The sequence below is a fragment of the Dermochelys coriacea genome, chromosome 3, assembly GCF_009764565.3.
Source record: "Dermochelys coriacea isolate rDerCor1 chromosome 3, rDerCor1.pri.v4, whole genome shotgun sequence".
NCBI lineage: Eukaryota > Metazoa > Chordata > Testudines > Dermochelyidae > Dermochelys > Dermochelys coriacea.
In genome coordinates this window covers 179441306-179466830 of record NC_050070.1, presented here as the reverse complement: position 1 = coordinate 179466830, position 25525 = coordinate 179441306, and the positions used below count along the sequence as shown (strand labels likewise).

General features: G+C 42.2%; 1 protein-coding gene across 3 annotated transcripts in view; it reads left to right on the top strand.

The window, feature by feature from the left end:
• The window catches only part of SPTBN1 (spectrin beta, non-erythrocytic 1), a 222708-nt gene that overhangs the window by 87430 nt on the left and 109753 nt on the right, over window positions 1-25525 (top strand). The window contains exon 1 of one of the 3 annotated variants that reach the window (XM_038394322.2): window positions 17915-18490. The exons of the other annotated variants lie outside the window; for them this stretch is intronic. Within the exon in view, the coding sequence (XP_038250250.1) occupies window positions 18382-18490 (109 nt within the window). The 5' untranslated portion in view covers window positions 17915-18381. Of the gene's footprint in view, window positions 1-17914; window positions 18491-25525 lie in introns of those variants that run through there. 3 annotated transcript variants of the gene reach the window in all.

Genomic DNA, 25525 nt, shown 5'->3' with positions numbered 1-25525 from the left:
TCTCAGTAGGTGCAGGAGTAGATGTTGTAGGAATACATGTTTTAAATATGGCTAGTATGCAAACAGCCCAGATACATAAATCAATTGCTTTCCTGCTTTGATTAAATATCAGATCCATGATCTTATATAATTCTCTGATTATAAAACCAGTTCAAACCAAACTGAAAAAAGGACAAATGCTATATTTTTATTACCAGTTTGTTTAAATGATACACCACGGTTTGTTTTAAAGGTACTATTTAAAATTATCAATGATATGATGAGTTGGTTAAGGGAACTGATTGCTTGATGGCAAGTTAATAGCTGTGTGAAACAGCACACAAATTGCCCAGGTATGACAAGTGTAACTGTCAGAATAGACTTTGATCTTAATTAAGTGTCTTGGGAATGGTAAAGAATATGGGTAGTTGCTGGCAGCATGTGCTGAAAACTCTGAAAACTATGGTCATTTTATCCAGTTAAGCTCTATTGGGGCCGTCAATAGCTTGTAAGAAGTGGATAAGGGAGAACCCAGCATCTTGCTGTTTAAATCCTGTATATTGACTTCTGGGACTGGAGTGCAGGCACTATATTTCCCCCACTTAATCTCACAGAAAGAGCTCCAAGCATGAATCAGTCTTCATGCACAAAGAGGGATGAACTTCATGCTTTTGTGAATCAGCTGAAGATGGAGTAATCTGTAAAATTTGGTGGTTTAGCCAAATTGAAACTTTTCAAAAGTAAGTGTAGAGCATCTAAGAAAGTAAAGGAAGTGACAAAAGCTCATTAGTTGTGTAACAGAGAGCCATCTTTGCATAGTGGAAAGGCGGCTGGAAGCTGCTGGAAACTCAGTATAAATGTGGATGTTTGTTGTTTTTATTTTTTTTGCATTTTTTTTGCAAATTTTGTGAAATTCCCATGAGGTAATGGAAGTCAGTAAGCCTGTGGACCTGATTCTGTTCTCTTACACAGTTGTTCTCAGGTTAACGGCATTGACTTCAGTGCAAGTGTTACTTGATTTACATTGCTGTACGTGAGAAGAGAACAATGTCATAGGATTCCCTGATTGGTGCAGTACAGTTCTATCCTGTCTATCTTCGTTTTCATCACCCGCTCATCACTATGGTATTTGAAGAGAGTGGAGCACTATAGAGATGTGCTTTTGGCTGCCTGTATTGCTGAGTTAAGTGGACTGTAGCTTTCTGCATCAATTGGAGCAGGAGAGGCTCTTAAAAGCAGTAAAGAGAAGGAGGGATATTATTTATGAAGAGAACTAAAATACTTCTGGGAGCCAAGTTGCACAGAGAAGAAAGGAAAAGTGCTCATGATAAATAAGAAATCTTTCATGGACAACCTGAATGCTAGTGCCTAGGTCCTGGAACTAGAGGTGCTGCCACACCCCCTGACTTGAAGGGGATTCCATTTTATATATAGGGTTTACAGTTTGGTTCATTGGTTCTCAGCACCCGCACTCTAAAAATTGTTCCAGCGTCCCTGCGCTAGTGAGATGCCCAAATGAATATTGGTTGTATCTGATCAAATCACGCTAAAGTACATGTTTCTGGAGGAGAGCTATCAGTCTAGAATGGAAAAGACCAGAATCTCGGCTGGTGTAAATTGCCATAGCTCCAATGACTTCAGTGGAACTGTGCTGATTTATACCAGCTGAGCAGCTGTCCCAGAATGAGAATCCAGAAGATTTAAAAGGGTAAAATCTACTGCTTTTATTATTATCATCATCAACATTTTACGTATCTTTAACAATTAGCCCAGGCTCTTTTCTGCTAGGTACTGCTTATAGCCTTAATTTAGTAAAATACTTAAGCATGTGCTTCATTTTAAGCATGTACTTAAATGTTTTTCTGAATCATGACTTTAAAAAATAAATTTCTTGTTGATAGTTGTCCACACGCCAATAATGGCAGATTTTTTAAAAAAAGGTTTGACTTCCACCAGCAATGAATTTGGCCCTTAGTGTTAAGCGCATTTCAAAATCTTGCCATGAGCCAATAATTTAAGAGAAAACTGTCTGCAAACTCTTAGTATGTAGAAGAAAATGTTCTCATGTCTGTCTTTAAGTTTCTAACTAGCCAAGCTTCTGTATTTATGGAGCCAAAACTCAATGTTCTTTGAGTTTCTCCTTTTTGTTGCTTGGATACCTCTGTAGTATAAGTACCGTCTAGCAGAGCTTATTTCAAAGTAAAATTCAATACAGGATTTTTTAAAATGTTCCTTAATTTCTAATGACTTCAGAGATATTCCGTAGGGGAAAGATTAGTGACCAAAGCATCCCCTGAGACCACAGATTTGACTCAGCCTTCACTCTTCAACAGGAAACTTACTCTGTGTTGGTCTTTCTGATGGAGGTTCAGAGAAAAGCTACAACAATGGTTTAGAAAATACACCTCGCAATCAGACACAAGAGTCTATTCAAAGGCAGCTTGATCATGGCCTTTAAGTCCTAACACAAGCCAAAGATATCTGATCTTAGTGCGAGATGGTAAATGATATACAAGATATCTGGCCTCAATTTAGTGCACAAAAGCATAACAAGATCCAATGGCTGGAAACTGAAGTTTTAAAAAAAAATCAAATGAGGAATACATTTTTAACAGTGAGGGTAATCAACCACGGGGATAGCTTACCAAAGGAAGTAGTAAATTCATCATTACTTGGAATCTTGAAATCAAGACGGAATGTCTTTCTAAAAGATGAGCTGTAGCTCAATCATAAGTAATTGAACTTGATCATGTTCACTTCCCAATAGGGATGAACAATTCTCTCAACTAGAGGAATCACTGGGTGAAATTCTTTACCCCATGTTTTGCAGAAGGTCAGCTTAGAATGATGATCACAATGTGGTCCCTTCTGGTGTTAAAATCTATGAACTATGTTTCTGTCAGCTCTGCATGGACTTCAGAGACCTCATGGCACTTCAAGTTTGCCTTTTCCTTAGCAGAAATATCCTCTTTACCACACTGTTGGGTGGGAAACAACACTGTACATCTATACTATTCAGTTTGTTTGAAGTGTTTGGAATCCTTCAGGATGGGAGGCACTATATAAATATGAAATTTCAGGGCAAGTCAAGGTATTTACTGTGCTATTACTGAGCTGGTTGAGTACTGAATGAGTTTTTCACCAGTTGCTTCACACCAAAAGCTATGAATGCTGCAGGGCTGATGCACCTGCCAATGTTGTTGAGCACCTTCTGCCGGGAAGGAACACTGCTTGTCTCTTCCTGCCTATATTTGCTTCTGCAGCATTCATGCATTTTCTCTCTACCAGTTAGAAGGACAAGTGAGGCAACAGTGAATCTGGAAATGTGAAAGAATTGCTCATATAGCTCACTGACCATAGCCAAGAGGGGAAGAAGGGGCTCGGAGGATTTTCTGTGAGGGAGGAGCCTGGGAAAATGTAAGTCTGAGGTGCCCTACATGAGAGTTTGAGGAGAGGAAATTAATAGTGAGGCAGTAGAATGACGGACGTGAGGAATGAGAAGAGATAAGAACAGGAGAAATACATAAGACGATGACAATCTATTTGCAACAAGGTCACAGTCCCTACGACTCTCTATAGCAATGCAGGGCTCCTCTGTTGGGCAAGCCTAAATGCAGGTGCTAGAACCATAAAAATGCAGGGTAATCACAGCTAGCTCATATTGGCAGGGGATGTTAGCTCCAATCAGGAGGTAAGAAGGATTGGAGTGTTTTTTTAAGGGCAGTGGGAACTAAGGTCTGGGCAAGGCCATGTGAGAAAACCCTAGGAATAGTCAAGCTTGATGTGAAACTTAGGTTGTGGTTTGTTTGTTTTTTGTATTTAATTACCAGTAAAGCCTTGCAAGTGGGTAAGTTTGGGCTATATAATGTGTGTATGCACTCTTTGCAGCAGGGTGATAACTCCACCAATTAATACGCTGTGGCATTGTCTACACCATGAAATTAGGTTGAATTTATAGAAGTCGGTTTTGTAGAAAGCGTTTTTATACAGTCGATAGTGTGTGTCCCCACACAAATGCTCTAAGTGCATGTAGTTGGTGGAGTGCATCCACAGTACGAGGTAACCGTCGACTTCCGGAGCGTTGCACTGTGCGTAGCTATCCCACAGTTCCCGCAAACACCGCCCATTTGAATTCTGGGTAGAAATCCCAATGCCTGATGGGGCTAAAACATTGTCACGTGTGGTTCTGGGTACATATTGTCAGGCCCCCGTTCCCTCCCTCCCTCCGTGAAAGCAATGGTAGACAATTGTTTCCTGGGTTATGCGTGCAGATGCCATACCACGGCAAGCATGGAGCCCACCCAGCTAACCATCACCGTATGTCTCCTGGGTGCTGGCAGACGCTGTACTGTATTGCTACACAGCAGCAGCTTATTGCCTTTTGGCAGCAGACAGTGCAGTATAGCCGTCACCAACGTAGTCCAGGGTGCTCTTTTAACCGACCTCGATGAGGTCGGGGCGCCTGGGCAAACATGGGAGTGACTCAGCCAGGTCATTACCTTTTTAAGTTTCATCTCATGGCAATTCAGTCCTGTTGGCAGTCCTACTGCACCGTCTTTTAATGAGCAGCCAGGAGACGGCAATGGCCAGCAGTCATACTGCACCGTCTTCTGCCGAGCACCAGGATATGACGATGGCTAGCGGTCGTACTGCACAGTCTGCTGCCAGCAAGATGTATAAAGATAGATGAAGTGGCTCAAAACAAGAAATAGACCAGATTTGTTTTGCATTCATTTTCTCCTCCCTTCCTCCGTGAAATCAACGGCCTGCTAAACCCAGTTTTGAGTTCTATCCTTGAGGAGGCCATTCTGTTTCTTGCAAAGCCACCCCCTTTGTTGATTTTAATTCCCTGTAAGCTAACCCTGTAAGCCATGTTGTCGGTCGCCCCTCCCTCCGTCAGAGCAACGGCAAACAATCGTTTCGCGCCCTTTTCCCTGGATTGCCCGAGCAGGAGCAGACGCCATAGCATAGCAAGATGGAGCCCGTTCAGCTCACTGCAGCAGTTATGACCATTGTAAACACCTCGCGCATTATCATGCAGTTTATGCAGAACCAGCACCTGAAAAACCAGGCGAGGAGGTGACGGAAGCACGGTGATGAGGACATGACGACACTTTTCTCTAAAACGGCGTTCCCCCGCAATTTGGTGTTAATGGGGCAGGCTTATGCCATGGAATGCCAATTCTGGGCCCGGGAAACAAGCACAGAGTGGTGGGACCGCATAGTGTTGTAGGTCTTGGCTGATCCCCAGTGGCTCCGAAACTTTCTCATGCGTAATGGCACTTTCTTGGAACTTTGTGACTTGCTTTCCCCTGCCCTGAAGTGCAAGAATACCAAGATGAGAGCAGCTGTCACAGTTGAGAAGCAAGTGGCGATAGCCCTGCGGAAGCTTGCAATGCCAGACAGCTACTGGTCAGTCAGTAATCAATTTGGAGTGGCCAAATCTGCTGTGAAGGTTGCTGTGATGCAAGTAGCCAACGCAATCGTTGAGTTGCTGCTATCAAAGGTAGTGACTCTGGGAAATGTGCAGGTCATACTAGATGGCTTTGCTGCAATGGGATTCCCTAACTGTGGTGGGGCCATAGATGGAACGCATATCCCTATCTTGGGACGGACCACCAGGGCAGGCAGTACATAAACTGCAAGGGGAAATTTTCAATGGTGCTGCAAGCACTGGTGGATCACAAGGGACGTTTCACCAACATCAACGTGGGATGGCCGGGAAGATTCATGATGCTCGCATCTTTAGGAACTCTGGTCTGTTTAAACGGCTGCAGGAAGGGATTTACTTCCCAGATCAGAAACTAACTGTTGGGGATGTTGAAATGCCTATAGTTATTCTTGGGGACCCAGCCTACCCCTTAATGCCCCAGCTCATGAAGCCGTACACAGGTACCCTGGACAGTAGTAAGGAGCTGTTCAACTACAGGCTGAGCAAGTGCACAATGGTGGTAGAGTGTGCATTTGGACATTTAAAGGGTCGCTGGCGCAGTTCACTGACTCGGTCAGACCTCAGCGAAACCAATATTCCTATTGTTATGTCTGCTTGCTGTGTTCTCCACAATCTCTGTGAGAGTAAGGGGGAGATGTTTATGGCGGGGTGGGAGGTTGATGCAAATTGCCTGGCCACTGAATATGCGCAGCGAGACACCAGGGCGGTTAGAAGAGCACAGCAGGGCGAGCTGCGCATCAGAGAGGCTTTGAAAACCAGTTTCATGACTGGCCAGACTACGGTGTGACAGTTCTGTTTGTTTCTCCTTGACGAAAACTAGCCCCCTTGGTTGCCTCTAAATTCCCTGTAAGCCACCCACCCTCCCCCCTTCGATTACAGCTTGCTTGCAAAGGAAATAAAGTCACTATCGTTTATAAAACATGTAGTCTTTATTAATTGATTATAAAAATAGGGAGATAACTCACAAGGTAGCCCAGGTGGGGTGTGGGAGGAGGGTAGGAGGGAAGGAAAAGGCTACTTGAATGACAGCCTTCTGTTGCTTGGGCTGTCCACTGGGGTGGAGTGGTTGGGTGCCTGGAGCCTCCCCCCCTGGGTTCTTGGGCATCTGGATGAGGAGGCTATGGAACTTGGGGAGGCGGGAGGGCAGTTAAACAGGGGCTGCAGCGGCAGTCTGTGATCCTGCTGCTGTTCATGAACCTCCACCAGACACCGGAGCATGTCCGTTTGATCCCACAGTAGCCCCAGCATTGCCTCATGCTGCCTCTGATCTTCCTGCCGCCACCTCTCCTCACGTTCATCGGCCACTGTCCTGTACTCTGCTATTGGGTCCCTCCACACAGCTCTGTCAGTGCCGGACGACTGCATGAGCTCAGAGAACATGTCATCACGCGTGCGTTTTTTTTCACCGCCTTATCTTTTGGGATGGAGGAGGGAGACTTGAAACATTTGCAGCTGCTGGAGGAAAAGAAGTGAAGTATTTAAAAAGATACATTTTACAGAACAATGGCTATATCTTTCACGGTGATCAACACTATTCACATTACATAGCACATGTGATTTTGGTACAAGGTCGTATTTTGCATCTTCTATTGAGTGCCTGCGGCTTTGGTGTTAGAGATCACACACGCAGTGCCAGGCAACAGAATTCGGCTTGCAGGCAGCCATGGTAAACCATAGTCTTTCGGCTTCTGCAACCTTCATAACAGCAGCACCCTCCTTTTCCCATACCAAGCAGAGCCCATTGAGTTGGCCATTTAGTGCTGCAGTTTTCCTGTTAACGTGCAGCAGCAGAAACCAAACTAACCCCTTCCCCCCATCCAATTCTCTGGGATGATCGCTTTACCCTTCCCCCCCACTGCCTGGCTGGTATCAGGGAAGATCCCTGCTAGCGAAACGCGAACAGCTCAGTGTCAATGCTCTCCTTCCCCCCTACCACGTGGCTAACTGCGGGGAGGATTTCTTTTCAGCCACAGGCAAACAGCCCAGAAGGAACGGGCACCTCTGAATGTCCCCTTAATTAAATTCCCTTATTTCAACCAGGATACCATGAAGGATATCATTCTCCTGAGGATAACGCAGAGCGATAAAGAACGGATGTTGCTTGAATGCCAGCAAACACCGGGACCATACGCTTCCAGGCTTTATCATGCAATGATATCAGATTACTTGCTACTAGCGTGGCATTCTAAAGTGTCCTACCATGGAGGACGGAATAAGGCTGCTCTTCCCAGAAACCTTCTACAAGGGCTTTTAGAGTACCTCCAGGAGAGCTTCATGGAGATGTCCCAGGAGGATTTCCGCTCCATCCCCAGACACGTTAACAGACTTTTCCAGTAGCAGTACTGGCCACAAATGCATCCCAAATCCTCAGGGCTACTTAATTATTAAAAAACACTTGCTTTTATAACATGTATTGTATTTAAAAAGGTACACTCACCAGAGGTCCCTTCTCCAGCTTCGTTGGGTTGGGAGGGTATTTCAGTCAGGGTGATAAAAAGATCCTGGCTGTCGGGGAGAACGGTGTGCTGTGTGCTCTCCCCAAGATCGTCATCCTCGTCCTCATCTTCCCCATCTGCAAAATCCTCAGGCATGGCGGAGAGTACCCCATCATCGGAGTCCACGGACAGAGGTGGGTAGTGTCGACAGCCCCCCCCCAGAATTGCATGCAGCTCAGCATAGAAGCGAATTGTCTGGGGCTCTGTCCCAGAGCATCCGTTTGATTCTTTGGTTTTCTGGTACGCTTGTCTGAGCTCGTTAAGTTTTACGTGGCACTCTGTTGCGTCCCTGATGTAGCCTCTGTCCCTCATGGCCTCAGAGATTTTTTGAAATGTTTTGGCATTTCGTCTTTCAGAACGTAGTTCTGATAGCACGGATTCCTCTCCCCATACAGCAATCAGATCCAGTACCTCCCGTTCGGTCCATGCTGGAGCTCTTTTTCGATTCTGGGACTGCATGGTTACCTGTGTTGATGAGCTCGCCTGGCCAAACAGGAAATGAGATTCAAAAGTTCCTAGGGCTTTTCCTGTACACCTGGGCAGTGCATTCGAGTTCAGAGTGCTGTCCAGAGCGGTCACAATGGTGCACTGTGGGTTAGCTCCCAGAGGGCAATACCTTCAAATTGCGTCCACACGAACCCTAATTCGAAATGACGATGTCGATTTCAGCACTAATGCTCTCATTGGGGAGGAGTACAGAAATCGGTTTTAAGAGCCCTTTATGTTGAAAAAATGGCTTTGTTTTGTGGACAGGTGCAGGCTTAATTCGGATTTAATGCTGCAAAATCCAACATAAACTCGTAGTGTAGACCAGGCCTGTGACACATCTCCTCCTCTGCCTTGGTGGGTCCTGTGCTTATTGGTGGATTTTCTCACCTCAGAGGTTCATGACAGCCCTCAGCTTGGCCACTTTAGTGGCTCAAATCTGCCGTTCACTCAGTTAGCCTCATTGCTGGCCAGCATGGGGAAAGGAAGAAGAACAATCCCCGCAGTCTCTGCTGATCCACCTGGTGGATCGGGGAACAGGCCAGAGACCTTCCCCTCTGGTGGAACCCACAGTCCAGTTCAACTCCTCCGGTATCAAGTAGGGAGTTTGGGGGATGGAGGGATCGGGGGAACCTGGGCCCATCCTCTACTCTGGGTTCCAGCCCAGGGCCCTGTGGATTGCAGCTGTCTACAGTGGCTCCTGTAACAGCGGCGTGACAGCTACAACTCCCTGGGCTACTTCCTCATGGCCTCCTCTCAACACCTTCTTTATTCTCACCACAGGACCTTCTCCTGATGACTGATGATGCTTGTACTTCTCAGTCTTCCATTAGTACTCCTTCTCACTCTCAGCTTCTTGCGCCTCTTGCTTCCAGCTCCTCACATGCACCACAAACTGAAGTGAGCACCTTTTTAAATCCTGGTGCCCTGATTAGCCTGCCTGTCTTATTGATTCTAGCAGCTTCTTGATTGGCTGCAGGTGTTCTAATCAGTCTGTCTGCCTTAATTGTTTCCAGAAAGTTCCTGATTGTTCTGGAACCTTCCCTGTTACCTACCCAGGGAAAAGGGACATACTTAACCTGGGGCTAATATATCTGCCTTCTATCACTCTCCTGTAGCCATCTGGCCTGACCCTGTCACAACACATAGCACTTCTTGTCAGGCATGAGGCATTATTGGAGTGATAGACAATTTCCAAATCCCCCAAGTCCACCCCCACACTTTCCCGGTGTGTGAATGAGCTTTTAGAAAATAAGGAAAAGGATAGTTCATTTATTTTGGCATTAAAATAAGTTTTCCAGGGTGAGAACTGCACATTTGGGATTAAAAAAAAAACTCCAACAATACTAGGAATGGGTCATAGGGCAGTTTCAAAACTTCTCCAACTATTATAAGTTACTGAGCAGTAAACAGAAAATATAAAACACTGTCATGTAGTCACTCACTAATCACATTTCACAAGTTGAGGAAATTTTGAAAAATTACTGAGTGTGGGAGTCCTGGACCTGCATCGCCTCAACAAATATCTGAAGAAACTGAGGGTCTGCATTTTCTCCCTGGCCTCCATCATTCCTTCCCTGGATCCGGGAGACTGGTACATCGCCTTCGACTTAGAGATGTGGAAATAAGTGTCCTTTATCTTCCACGGTCACAGAAGATTTCTCAGGTTTGTAGTGGATCAACGCCAATAACAATTCACCAATCTTCTCTGCGGCCTATCGGCAGGCCTACAGTTCTTCATGAAGTGTATGGCGGTGGGAGCAGCCTTCCTTAGGCATCGAGGCGTGCAATGACTACCCGTACCTCAATGACTGGCTGATCAAAGGTCTGTTGCAAGCTCAAGTGCAGCACAGCATCAGAACAGTATGGGCCAGCTTCCAGGCACTGGAACTGTTGATAAACGAGCAGAAGTCAACCCTGGTCCTGGTTCAGAGAATAGAGTTCACCGGGACAGTGCTTGATTTGACCCAGGCCAAAGCCTCCCTACTGGAAGCCCAATTCCGAGCTATGTCAGACCTGATTTCCAAGGTCACGATTCACCCAATAACGACTGCTCGGGTCTGCCTCAAACTACTGGGATACATGTTGGCATGTACCTACATGGTGCAGTACACAAGTCTATGCCTCAGAACACTCCAGATGTAGCGGGCAGCTCCCTGGGCAACTGGTAATCTGCGAAAACCTGTTTTACATAATTGACAAATGTGAGAAGTAAAAAATAGCACATGTTCACAAAAATCAAAACCTTGTGTCTCTTCAAAAACAACTTTTGATTTTAGAAGATGTATTTTTCTTAAATTTTAGAATAGTATCAGTAATATGTGTGCAGCAGGACTTTTCAAACGTAGCAGTTTTCAACAGTTACATTTGATGCTGTAGACTTTCAAATCTCTTCCTGGCTAATACAGAAGAAAATTAGCTTAAGTTTTACATGAAGAGTAGAGAGCTTGATCCTGCCAAGGCAAAGGCAAAATTTATATCCACTTTAATCTTACAGGATCAGATACAGAGTTTAAAAACAAACCAAACCAAACCAAGGGGAAAAAATCTTCAAAGCTCCATAGGAAACAAACCCTGGTTAAGGGTAGTTGGCTGGAGAATGGGCCTATATTAACTAGCACTTAAATTCAACTGAAATAAATGGAAATAAATGGAAATTACATGATCAAATGTGTTAGTATATTTATTTTGTTTTCTTCTGATACATCTGACTAGGAGCTAAGGAATTGTGGAAAAATGTGTGAAAATGACATGCTTGTTTATATATTGGTTCCAATATATTACCACTAATAACTGCAGAAGGCGAGAGATCATTGAGATTAGTGCATAGTTTTTATGATATTGTGTGTTTGATTCTTCCTTCCCTGCTCCAATGTAGTAGATAAAAATTGGAGGGGAAACAGGTAACTCTGGAGAGTTAGTTTTAATGTTACATATAGAGTTAAATGTAACACATAGTTATTTTTGAGATATTGCACTCCAAGTTTCATTATCTGTGGCAAAAGCAACTGCTTTCTTATTGTATGAGTAACTATTGTGTACACAGGGCCAGATTCTGCTCTCATTTACACTGGTTTAAACCTGGAGTAACTTGAGTAAAGTCAGTGGAGTTACTCTGGGTTTACATCGGTTTTAATGAGAGCAAAATCTGTCCTATAATCTTTAGTTCTCGCAGTTGCACTAAATAGATGTGTTCAACCTTTACCCTTTTTTGGGGAGTGGCAATTATTATGTGACTTGCATGGCATTTTAGATTAATAAATCATCCTTTCTTACCTTTCAGTTTTTCTCTAGTTAGTTACCTACAAGAGAATTTACAAGAGCAAACATGAGTAAAAAGGAAAGATCGTGATGATGATTAACTAGAAAGTCTGTAATAATGGTAAGCTGTAGCTTGCATACTACTTCCGTCTACAGAGATTAATGCCTTTCACAGAGTTATAGTTTCACTACTTTGTTTCAGAACACAATAGTGCAAAGAGTGCATTTATTTTATAATTTTAAAATAGCTAGGGATACCTCCAGCTTTAAACATAGGGTGACAGAAAATAAATAAATGTCTTTGATGAATAGCTCAAAACGAGAACATTTTTTCCTAAAGCCCTTTGCTCCTTAACCATCTTTGTCACACAAGTTAACTTCATAAGTATCCACAGAAAAAAGTAATATTGTATTTGAATCCTAATGATTGTGTGTGATTATTTATGATTGTTTTAGGGTTTAGAGTTTCTGGTTGTTCCCAAGCTTGCACTAAAGAGGCAGACTTAAGGGGTTTTTGTTTTGTTTTGGGGGTTTTTTGCTAATAACTGTGCATGCAGCCTTTTGAATGCTTTTTGGAGGAGAGTTATAAAGTGGAACCTTAACTTGGAATTTCCAGGTTTGCTAATTTTATGTTTTTTTGAGAAAATGACAGAATTTTCTCAAGGGTTTTTTGGCTAAAGAAAGTGATCTATTTGTTCAACTGTAACTCATTTTTTGAATAGGAATGTCCTGAGGTGTTTTTAAACTTGTGACAGCAGTCTGTGAAAACCTTACAAGCTACTTGGAGAGACTGGAAGATCTTGAAATCCATGCAGGGGTAGATCCTATTCTGTCCCAGATAGTCTCTTGCCTCCAGATGTTGTTTCCCCCCACTCATTATTACCATAACAGACCCTTTTGTCTCCCATAAGGCTTTAGTCATAATGCTCCAGTCAGGCCATTTGCAATTTACAAAGCATGAATCCAACTGATGCATGCATCTAATGCATGTTTTGTAATGTGTACGTATATTGTTAATGGATATTCATCTCTGTGGGTTGTTTGTTATAGCTATTATTTAAATGAAGTTGCACGAAACTCCAAAGCTATGTGTTAAATACAATGGGGAAATTGGAAATGTGTAGGTAATTGGAAATGTGTAGGTAAATCTGTTTCAGAGAGACGCCGAGCCACAAGAGTGCTAGGAAAATCTGTTTTAAAAAAAAATAGAGACATCATTTAAAAAACCTGACATATCTGAAACTCAGGATGTGATTTGCCCCATACTTTACAAAAATTTCTAACCAGTGATGAGAGATGAAATTTCATGTCAATTTGATTTGGTTTTGTTAAAGGTGGGCCTGTACTCAGACGTTACCTTTAACCTTAATTATGATGGCGTTAGTGCCCCTCCATAATATATCACACACTTAATATTTGTTAAGGTTTCTTGGTCAATTAAAATGAATAATTAAAGATAAGTCTAAACATGAAAAATATCCCAAGGGCTTGGTGCACATGAGAACCTTGTGATAAATTCAGAGCATTGCCACATAGCAGTAAACTAAATACTAGGTTGATAGTTTTGGAGTCAATAGCAAATAAACATATTAGGATTTTATGTTACTAGAGCAAAAATAGGAACTGTCAGGATTCCCATTTGTGAGAAATCTTGATACATCTGATATAGAACTTCAGAAATACAGAAATACCTATTTGCTTTGCTCTTTCCATTGCATTATCACCAAAGTGTAAAGTGGAGCCTTTAAAAATGTATATAGTGGACCCAGCAAAGCAGCTGAGTCAGCATCATCTGGTGATCAATGCCATTCAAAGTAGCTGATGTGATCATTATGGAAAACTCTCATATCGATCACTAAAAGATCAGTCAGGCTGTCTACATGGCAAGCAAACTGGATGGCAACTATAGCAGGGGCAAAATTCAAAGAAAACAAGCTATACACTTGTTAGTGTGTAGTCTTAACAAAGAAGTCTTAGTGTGAACCACTGCTTTTTTTTCCACAACACACAGAAAGCCCAACCAGATAAACTGTCCAAACACAGAGCTTCTTCCCATCCTCAGCATGCCCCTACGTGGGGTTGTGCAGTGGCATAGAGCCTGCACTACTCTATACCTGCTGTAATTGCTCCCTGTTCAGGGCAGTGTTGCCCCACATTGTGGTGGATAAGCCAGAATTTGACCCCAGATTTATAATGGGAAGCTGACTTCAACCTTAACTATGGAGTGGCTACTGCCATTCTACAGTACTGCTTGGAATTTTGTGCCAGGTTTTGAGATACCTTGGAATAGTGGTGAAGGGCATTATATAAAACCAAATTAAATTGGAATTCACACTAATATTTGGTCTGGAAAACAAATGGTTAATTTGAGCCTTTTATTTATTTCATTAAAAAATACAAAAAAACAAACACTATTTCCAAGAAATAGAAACAATGCAGCATGTGAGACATTTACATGATCATAACAGTCATTATTACTAGCATCAGAATAAATACAAGACATGAGGGCTCATCACAGAAAATGATTTAGCATTCCATTTGGTGTATTGCAGACATTTTCCGATTTTAAACACTAAACAGTACAGTTGAGAAAGTATCTCCCTTTCAGTGCAATTTGAGGTATAGTCCAAGGACTTAAGAAATTCATAAACTCAAATGTATCAAATTCAAAATTCAGACACACACAGGACTATCCAGAGTTTAAAAGTTCACATTTTGTTTTTAGTGGTTTATTGTCTTAGTGATATTATTCAGATAATTTTTTTCATTTTTAAGCATATCTCTGCTCTATTATCAGTCATGTCTACCATAGTGTTACAGTCTAGACTTGCATAGCAACACTTTGCTAAGGGTGTGGCTGCTGTAAGTGAGTTGATATGCCCACAGGTATGTGCACTGATTACCTATTGTCGCAGGAAAAAGCTTTCTTATCAATATAACATAGGTCAGACTTCAGAGCCAGAAGGTTAAGCAGTGTAGGAGGAAAATTCCAAAAAAGAATTCTGCAAGATAGAGATGGACTTGTACTGGCACACCAGATCCAAACCCGCTTAACCTTTGGGAAAGCTCAGATCCATATCTGAACATCATAGCCCAGCCCAATTTGATTCCAAACATTATTCTTGTTAATTTTGGCCCTGCTGTGGAATTTGTTTTGTTGGTGCACTTTCCCTTCCCCTACTGGAGATCAGAGGGCTGCAAATGCACTATGTGGATTTCATGGTGCTTTCTGTGCATTTCGGAGACAGCTGGTTGTACAAAGATTATCAGGAAAAGGTTTTAGTAAGAACATGGATTTGCCCTACTGGGATTAGAGCCGTGTTCTACCAAGTAGAGTGTCCTGCCTCCAGCAGTGATCAATACCTCTTGCTTTAGAAGAAGATAAAGACTTCCCTGCGCCCTTTCTGTCCCCACTGAATTTATACATACACCCACATGTGTACACACAGTTACACCCAGCCATTGTGCAACACTGCAAATGAGGTGAAAAATCTTACCTGACCCCTGCTGACAATTCCCTAAAGCATGAGATTTGATTGTACTTGTATTAGTTTATGTAGCTATTATTTAGTTAGTTACTAATGTTGAGTAAAGAGAAAAGGAGTACTTGTGGCCCCTTAGATACTAACAAATTTATTTGAGCATAAGCTTTCGTGAGCTACAGCTCACTTCATTGGATGCATTCGTGGCAAGTATAGTTGAACAGATTAACAATATTGCTGGGTGGGTTAAGGGAAGCACTGTTGTGGCCCCTTGTGGCATGTAGTAGTTTAGATAGTTTCGTGTCCTTTTTCTTTTTTAGAGAACCAAAGTGTGTGTTGTAAATGGCTTGTCTAGTTTTTGTAAAGTCCAGCCACAAGGAAGTTTGTGTGGAAGGTTGTTTTCTTATGAGAGTATCCAGTTTTGAGAGCTCATTCTTAATCTTTCCCTGTTAGCTGTAGAGGATGTTGATCAGGTGGTTCTGCAGTTTCTTTGACAGCATGTGGCACAAGCTGTCAGCATAGTCTGTGTAGTATGTAGACTGTAATGGATTTTTTTACCTCCAGTCCTTTTGGTATGATGTCCATCTGTTTGCATTTGGAAAAGAAGATGATGTCTGCCTGTATCTGTACGAATTTTTTCCTGAAGTTGATAGATTTCCACTCCATACGGCTAAATTCAATGCCTTGCATAATGACAGGTTTCAGAGTAGCAGCCGTGTTAGTCTGTATTCGCAAAAAGAAAAGGAGGACTTGTGGCACCTTAGAGACTAACAAATTTATTTGAGCATAAGCTTTCGTGAGCTACAGCTCACTTCATCGAAAGGTTATGCTCAAATAAGTCTGTTAGTCTCTAAGGTGCCAGAAGTCTTCCTTTTCTTTTTGCGAATATAGACTAACATGGCTGCTACTCTGAAACCTAATGTTGAGTAGTCCCTTTCAAATCTAGTGTTAGTGCCACAAGCACATATGGTGTTCTGAAGACTGCAGGTGGGACTTTCAGAGGCACCTAAGTGGTTAAGGGCTTGTCTACACTGGCATTTTAAAGCGCTGCAACCTTCTCGCTCACGGGTGTGAAAAGACACCTCCCTGAGCACAGCAAGTGTCAGCACTGTAAAGCGCCAGTGTAGACAGTGCACTAGCGGTGGTAGCTACGATTCTCATGGAGGTGCTTTAGCATTGCCAGTGTAGACTAGCCCTTACTTAAAATATTTTACTAGGCCTAGTAAAAGCCCTAGTATAGACACAGCTCTACTGGTATGAGGCACTTTACCAGGGTTAGCTCTATTTTGCTTTGCCGAACCCAGATAGTCACATAGGTATGAACGTTTTTTTATATATAATATATAAACGCTGTTTTATCTGTGCTGGAATACTTAAAAAGCAGCAAAACTTTGAAGTGTAGTCAAGGGCTTAGGAGCATGAGTGCTTTTAACTATTAATGGGATTTTGGTCCTATATGGCTTTTGGAAATCCTACCTTGAGTTTCTCCTGGGAGGTGCTGAATCCTCTCACGCTTCTTGATATCAATGACTGTACAACACAATCCAGATCAGACCCTTTGTGCATTTGTTCACAGGTAACTCTGATAGGACTGCTTGAATTTGCACATAACTAGGAGTAGGAGTAGGGCTGCGGCAGTCAGTGGGGTAGACTGTGGTTCTCCTACAGAAATTGTCTTTACAAGTACTGTCTGACTAAAAACTGGTGAAACTGCAGTGACAAACAAAGACAACATTTTGAAATAGTAACTGAGGGATTGGAGTGGGCGGGGGAGGGAGAATTAACTCAGAAGGAAAGGAATTTGGAAATGTGAGAAATAGGGGGAAAATGCTTGTGTGAACATTATCAGCATTTTTTTAAAAAAAAAGGCAAACAAGAGTCTGTAGTGAGCACATGAAACTGGAATTGAGCTCTGTGAATTTATATTATTGAAAGGTGAGGGCTGGGGAGAAGAATGCTTCTGAAGAAAAACTGAAGCACAGTGTCTAACGTAATTGAAGATCATTTGAGTTTTGATAATTCTCATGCTGCTGCTGCTGTTATGCATTTATATTACAGAAGTGTTAAAAGGCTCCAGTCAGGGTCAGGCCCATAGAGGAACAAGACATCTTCATTTACATTAACACCCCCACCCCCACCCCCCCTGTATTCTCCGAGTGCATACCATGGAAAATCATTAGTCTCACAGTAATACCCACCATACATATAACTGAGCAGGCAGAAAAACACACTCAAGAGGTATCAAAATGTTTAGCATCTGCAATTAAAGCTAAATTAAATAGAAAGGAATTGTTATTTAAACAGCATTTTTGCAAAGGCATTTGTCCCTAGCACAGTCCATATTTTTAAACGCAGCCTTTGTGCTAAATACTGAATGAATGCTGCTTGTACATCAGCGTTACTTTAAGTGAACAGTCTTGAAGATAAATGAAGAAAAGTGCTCTCCTTTTCAAGTGATAGTAATCTGAGACTTTTCCGTTACATGAGGCTCTTAACAAAAGATTGTAATTCCACCAGCTTTGTTTAGGAAGGTACCATTGTCTCTAGAGTATGCCTAGATGTTAAAAAAAAGTCCAGAAGGAGAGTCATGCTTTCAGCTTTTCACTTAAGGGCTTGGAATGTATACATTCCATTGAGTGCTTTGGATTGTAAAAGCTGGCTGAATGTTTCAAGATCCTTTTAGCCCTTCCCCTGCATCTCCACCCCCTTACCCTTGGTACAGCCTTCCTTGCCTCTACAATGCTTTATGCTAATCAAGTGACATCACCACTAAGTACACAGTGAGTGGCTAGTGATTATATTACAAACCAGCAGAAAGATCTGACTGAGGTGTGTGCTGCTGCTCCTGGAAGCTTTGGAAAGGAGGGCAGTGGATGGCTCTATGCTTCTTTTACTTTTGGTTGAATCTGAAACTTACTTTTATTTTATAGTTTAATTGCATTAGGGTTAGGTTTGTAACTGAAACCATCTTGGAGCTCTGAGGGTTCCATGTAGTAGGGAGAAAAATAAACCATGGGGGTTTAAGTTTGAATGTGCTACTGGCAACTTGCCATCAAGCTACACTACTGGATTTTGAACCGAAGCTGTTATTTACTTAAAGTTCAGCCAGAACATTTTCACTGGTGAGGGGGGCCAACCTTTTGAGGAAGCTGGGATTTGCTTGAATGTATGGTGGATTAACCTGTGGGGGTTTTATGCTGCAGTTCGACATATCACTGAGTTGTAAATGGAATTACAAAAATCAACCAGTATGCCAGGGCCATTGTCCCCAGGTTATGCAGCTCAGGTGCCATATAACTATAATCAGTTAGAAGGAAGATTCAAGCAGTTACAAGGTAAGCCTGTGCCTATGCCTTTTTCTTTTTCTTTTTCTATGATTTTTACATATCATAGCAAAGTGTTGCTATGATATGTAAGCATATTAGCATGAGCTGGTTCTGATGCTACTGTAACATGCAGAGGCCAAGAGTGCTGCTGTAATAAAAAGCTTTGCATTCTTTTAAAAAATACTGTAAATCCTCTTCCTCTGGGAATGCCTTGGTCTTGCACAGTTTGGGGACACCTTCAGCTTTATAAGTAACAAGAGGACTACATCAGATCCAGTCATTTAGAACAATAGGAAAGTGGGGGAACAGTGTGGGAGTGGTCTTTTTGTTTGAAACTCCTCAGCAAATTACACTTGTGAATATGGTATTTAATCATGGAATCTTAATTTAGTTAACAGTGCAGGAGCTACTGATTCCTTACAGCACTTCCTTGTAAAATGTAGCCTGGCGTTTTCAAATCAAGAATGATCACTTTTTTTCCAGACATATTAGTTTGCTTAAATGGTGAATCTTCAGAATCTGTAGTACAAGGAAACAGTCACATATTTTAACAATCCCATTCTCTCTGCAATTTATTTAGTTCAATTTAGTTAAAAAACTAGATAAGTTCATGGAGGATAGGTCCATCAATGGCTATTAGCCAGAATGGGCAGGGATGGTATCCCTAGCCTCTGTTTGCCAGAAGCTGGGAATGGGCGACAGGTCACTTGATGATTACCTGTTCTGTTCACTCCCTCTGGGGCACCTGACATTGTGTCTGAAGACAGGATACTAAGCTAGATGGACCTTTGGTCTGACCCAGTATTGCAGTTCTTATGTCCTTTTGGAGGGAGAGGAGTGATATTTTTAATTAATTTCTGCTTTGTGTGAGAATGGGAAAGTGACATTTGTTTCTAGAAATATTCTTGTGTCCTACAGAAAGTAATGCTGGGTTTGATCTGTGGTGGAAATCCAGAGTATCATCAGGGTAAAGAAATAGAAACAGGCCCAGCATCTCTTTTTTTTTAATACGGCCATACAAGTTCTGATGTTCCTCTGGGTCTGGCATGTCTCAGGGATCAATGAAACTCAGATATTGTCGTTTGAAAATCAAAAAGAAATCGTAATCGAAACCAAAATTGTCTTCACTTTTCAAATCCATGCGACTCAGTAAATATTCCCAGAGCAATCCAAGTGCAATGAAGTTTAACCCCACTGTACATGTTTCTTATTTTACTCTCATCTGTACCACAAGTGTGGTCCTGTGGTTCCTGTCAGAGAGGGAGGAAGAACCGAGGTTAGCACAAAGAATGCTTTTATTTGTTGACTTAAAGAGGAAAAAAAAAGTTCATTCATAATAGTTTGTTTATTTTGTAAGTTAGCTCACAGTAATGATTGCACACTGCTTCCGAAGAGATAAACTGACAACATTTTAAACGTTGGTAAACTAGACATTTCTTAGGCACAGCATGAAAAAATCACGGCTCCAAATTTACAAGAGTGCATATGTTAAATTCTTTAGCTTACACATCTGTCGGATCATATACTGCAATAGTTACTTTAAAAAAGAGCCAGCTGAATTTGTGGCAGAGAGAAAAATATACGAACTCATGTCTCTTGCTTTGCTGGTAAGTTAAATGTCCTAACAAAACAGGTTTTGTCATTTTAAGTTACAGCACTTCAGGAATTCAAGTCAGTTTACATCCTCTTGAAACAGGCAAACAGACAGCTTGTGGTGTAAGCACAGAAATTGTGTTTTTCCCTTAAAAGAGTATTTCTGTGCTGACTTCAGAAATCAAGTCACTCTAACAGTCTCTTTACTGCAGTTTCCTCTGCAGAATGGACAGTTAAAAACCAGGGAGTTTTTCACAAGGTATAGGGTGGGAGGGGCTTTGTAGCAGACTGCCCATAACAAAAGGCTGTTTATTTGCAATGCAGAGGTGGGAGTCTTGCTTGAAAAAACAGTGCTGACAGTGATCTTGTTCAGGGTGGAACTTAACTACAGGAAATGTCTTAAATCATGCACTAAATACTCCATGAAGTGCCAAACAATAACACCAAATACTGTGTGTTGCAAAGGGGGGGTGGGGAGCAGTTTAGTGCTGCTGACCTTGACGATCTTTCCTCAAACTTGAAGGCTCTTTGGAACACGTGTAAAAGTCTTAATTTTGCAGTTGGTATAAAATTCTTAAATGGCTGTTGTCCTCTAAGCTGGCTATAATATACTCAGTTCAAAATATTGTGGGTTTTGTGCAGTGGAAGTTGCTTAGTGTGGCAATGCTCATGCTTCTGGGCTAATCCAAGACCAGCAATGATGAGCTGAAGAAGTACAATATTTTTAAATTAAACTTTCATGACATTTGTTCTTTCCAATCACAAAGGGTGCATAAGCAAAAAAAAAAAAAAAAAAAAATGATGACCTTGGTTGCACCCTGCACGTCTTGCAGGCTCTATGGAACAGCTCCATTAAAGTTTTACTGTTTTGTTTTATTTTGGGTTTTATTCTGGGTTTCCCACATTTATAGCTGTTCTCTAAGTTGTGACTCGCTGCCCCGGTGACAGAAACGATCCTACTCTAGAGATCTCATAATAAATACAGAATGGAATGGTTTCAGAGTAGCAGCCGTGTTAGTCTGTATTCGCAAAAAGAAAAGCAGTACTTGTGGCACCTTAGAGACTAACAAATTTATTAGAGCATAAGCTTTCGTGAGCTACAGCTCACTTCATTGGATGCATAACATTGAATGGAATAACATTCATTGAACTCTCTTCCACCTTGAACCTGCCCCCCTATTTTTCATAATCCTAAAAGTTTTTGGTTTTGGCCCTGGATCTGCACCTCTGTACTAGGCCCTAGCAAGGCTCTGTTCAAATTTAGTGCATTCTAGGCTTCCCCTGTAGGAAACTCTCAAGAGTAGATTAAACAGAAGAGTATCTAGGCCCAGCACAAAGCTGCATATACATTTAGAGATGAGGATGGCTCTTTCTTCGACCTTGCCTCACAAAACGGAGGCAAGTGTGGCTGGAGCTGGAAGTGTCACATCACAGGAGAAGAGAAAAGGAGCCAGGAGGCAGCTTTGAACCTACACAGCATCCTAAGAACCTAAATTACACCTGCATTCCTCTGTAATCCACCTCTTTCAAATGCAAAGAAGTGGCTCTGATGAGTAAAAAGAAAAGGAGTACTTGTGGCACCTTAGAGACTAACAAATTTATTTGAGGTTTCAGAGTAGCAGCCGTGTTAGTCTGTATTCGCAAAAAGAAAAGGAGTACTTGTGGCACCTTAGAGACTAACAAATTTATTAGAGCATAAGCTTTCGTGAGCTACAGCTCACTTCATTGGATGCATAACATTGAATGGAATAACATTCATTGAACTCTCTTCCACCTTGAACCTGCCCCCCTATTTTTCATAATCCTAAAAGTTTTTGGTTTTGGCCCTGGATCTGCACCTCTGTACTAGGCCCTAGCAAGGCTCTGTTCAAATTTAGTGCATTCTAGGCTTCCCCTGTAGGAAACTCTCAAGAGTAGATTAAACAGAAGAGTATCTAGGCCCAGCACAAAGCTGCATATACATTTAGAGATGAGGATGGCTCTTTCTTCGACCTTGCCTCACAAAAAGGAGGCAAGTGTGGCTGGAGCTGGAAGTGTCACATCACAGGAGAAGAGAAAAGGAGCCAGGAGGCAGCTTTGAACCTACACAGCATCCTAAGAACCTAAATTACACCTGCATTCCTCTGTAATCCACCTCTTTCAAATGCAAAGAAGTGGCTCTGATGAGTAAAAAGAAAAGGAGTACTTGTGGCACCTTAGAGACTAACAAATTTATTTGAGGTTTCAGAGTAGCAGCCGTGTTAGTCTGTATTCGCAAAAAGAAAAGGAGTACTTGTGGCACCTTAGAGACTAACAAATTTATTAGAGCATAAGCTTTCGTGAGCTACAGCTCACTTCATCGGATGCATTTGAGCATGCATTCAGTGATTAGTAAGAGATGCAGCTGATAAACTTGGTGATGAGGCTGAAGAGATTTAAAACATGCCCCCCACATGTCTCATTAGTCTTTTGAAATCTTATATTCTTTGGGGTAGTATTTTTAGATATAGAAAGCAGTGGTATTCAGTCTGTGTGGCAACACCCACCCTCCAAACCTTTCTCAGCTCTGACTTTCACACACTAGTCACCACACCCCTGCAAGCCATATCCACCAGTAGACAAAGAGCTAGTGGGGGATGCCACAGTGAACTGAGAGCAACTAACTCTATCCCTTGTTTGTGAAAGAATGCCAAACCAGAAGAGAAACTGTATTGAACTGGTGCTAAAGGTACAGATGGCATTACACATTAAAAGAAGGTGCATAATGTATGCAGTAAGAAAAGGAGTACTTGTGGCACCTTAGAGACTAACAAGCCTGCCTTAGCACCCCCACTGAGCTGCTGACCGGGAGCTACCTTAGCCCGCGCCCCTTCCTGCACCCCAAAGTCCTCATCCTTGGCCCCAGCTCAGAGCCTGCACCCCCAGCCCAGAGCACCAACCCCCTGCCACACCCTGAACCCCTCATTCCTGGCCCCACCCCGCAGCCCTCACCCCTGCACTCCAACCCCTTGCCCCAACCCTGAGCCCCTCCCACGGCCCAAAACCCTCATCCCCAGCTCCATTGGGTCGCAGGCATCAATAATTTTCTTCAACTGGGTCACCAGAAAAAAAGTTTGAAAACCACTGCACTGTGGTGATGATGGCTGCCTCCTCGCTCATCAAGGATTGCCTTCCCACAGCACTGAAATTACTAGGTGTTCATTGTGGATCTTAATAGAGATGCAAGAATTTACTTCAAAATACCTCTCAGTGCCACATTAACATTTTGTGTTTTCTTTTCATTTAATTTCTCAACTAAATTGGATGAGCTCTCTGCAGCAGTTCCTTGGGCAGGTTAACGGGAAACAGGTTTTCTGTAGGCCACTTTTTGAGGACTGTCTTCATTCGCAGCCAGCTTCTCTATCCCTAAAAGAAGGCCTCTATTTACTGTACAAATGGCCATAAAGAATGGACCACCTATATGTAGATTTATAACTATGGCAACCGGTAATGCTATTCCTTAAGTGATAAGTAAGGACTGCGTGACCTGACCATAAAAAAATCAACTCATGTGAGGTTTATTAAAGTGAACATAACTTGCACAAGAAACCCCTCAGCCTCTTAAACTGCATTAAGATTCTCACCCACACAATGACCATGATGACTAAGTAACTCTAAATCTACAGCAGATGACCTAGCCGTCCTTATGGACCAGTAGTGAGAGTTGAAGAAGAGTGCTGTGTGGCTTGAAAGCTGTCTCTCTGACCAACAGAAGTTGTACAATAAAAGACATTAGCTCACCAACCGTATGTCTCTAATATCCTGGGACGTTTCTTTTTGCGAATACAGACTAATACTAATACACGGCTGCTACTCTGAAATGTATGCAGTGTAGTTCTAGCTAGGTCCGTCTTATTAAAAGCTGGCTAATAGGTTTCAAAATGTAATTTGTAAGAGAGAAATCAGCATCAAGCAGATGTGTTTCTAATGAAGTATCATAGGGATTGATTCTTGGCCCTGTGCTATGTAACATTGTTATGAACAGAAGAAAACATAATATCATCACTGATAAAGTTTGCATATGCCACAAATTGGGAGAGTGGTAAATACTGAGGACAGGTCACTGTACTGAGGAATCTGGATCATTCTGTAAGCTGGGTGCAAGCAAACAATATGTATTTTAGTTTCACTGGATGTAAAGATATACACCTAGGAAAAAGAATGTTGCCCATACTTACAGGTTGGGAAACTCTATTCTAGAAAGCAGCGACTCTGAAAAAGATTTGGGGATCACAGTGGGTAATCGGCTGAACACGAGCTCCCAGTGTGACACTGCGGCCAAAAAGGCTAATGCAATCCTTGGATGCATAAACGGGGATCTCGAGTTGGCACAGTGAGGTTATTGGTGTAACCGCTGCTGGAATGCTGTGTCCATTTCTGTTGCCCACAATTCAAGAAGGATGTTGATAAACTGGAGAGGCTTCAGAGAATGAGTAAAGGATTAGAAAACCTGCCTAATAGTTTTCAGAGTAGCAGCCGTGATAGTCTGTATTCGCAAAAGGAAATGGAGTACTTGTGGCACCTTAGAGACTAACAAATTTATTAGAGCATAAGCTTTCGTGAGCTACAGCTCACTTCATCGGATGCATTTGGTGGAAATGCGCCACAAAATGCATCCGATGAAGTGAGCTGTAGCTCACGAAAGCTTATGCTCTAATAAATTTGTTAGTCTCTAAGGTGCCACAAGTACTCCTTTTCTTTCTGCCTAATAGTGTTAGACTCAGAGAGTTCAATCTATTTACCTTAACAAAGAGAAGGTTAAAGGGTGACTTGATTCCAGTGTATAAGAAAAAATATGCTCTCAGAATTATTTGGCAGGGGGGAGGCTATCACCTGTGTTACACAGGAGGTTAGACTAGATGATCACAATGGTTCCTTCTGGCATTGGAGTCAATGAATCTATTCTCACATGTGGGCACCCATGATCTAGGACACAGCACGACACATTCACTAGCCCTGTGGTAGGCCTGCAGCATACTGACCGCTGCTTTCCGCAGCTCCCATTGGCCTGGAACTGCGAACTGCGAACACTGGGCTCTGTGCCTGTGGACAGTCAATGTAAACAAATTGTTTTGCAGCCCGCCAGCGGATTACCCTGATGGGCCGCAGGTTGCCCACCACTGCACTAGCCCATCATGAAGTGAGGTTCAGAGGATTGCTGTTCAAAATAGCAATGTGGAACACTATCGTTTTCATTTTGGGCCAAGCCTTTCAGTAGATTTCCTATAGTGAAGATGATCGAGAATCATTCATGGAGAAATATAGTGAACTTTAATCTTGGACTAAATCTATAACTTTTTGTAAAAAATTGTTTTTACTGAGGAAAAAGTCAAAGTGAGAAAATACACTTTATGTGTGCAGGGGTACAAGCAAATATGGTAGGTTAGTTTAGTCCTCTTTACTAAACATTTCACTGGAAAAGCAAACTTGATT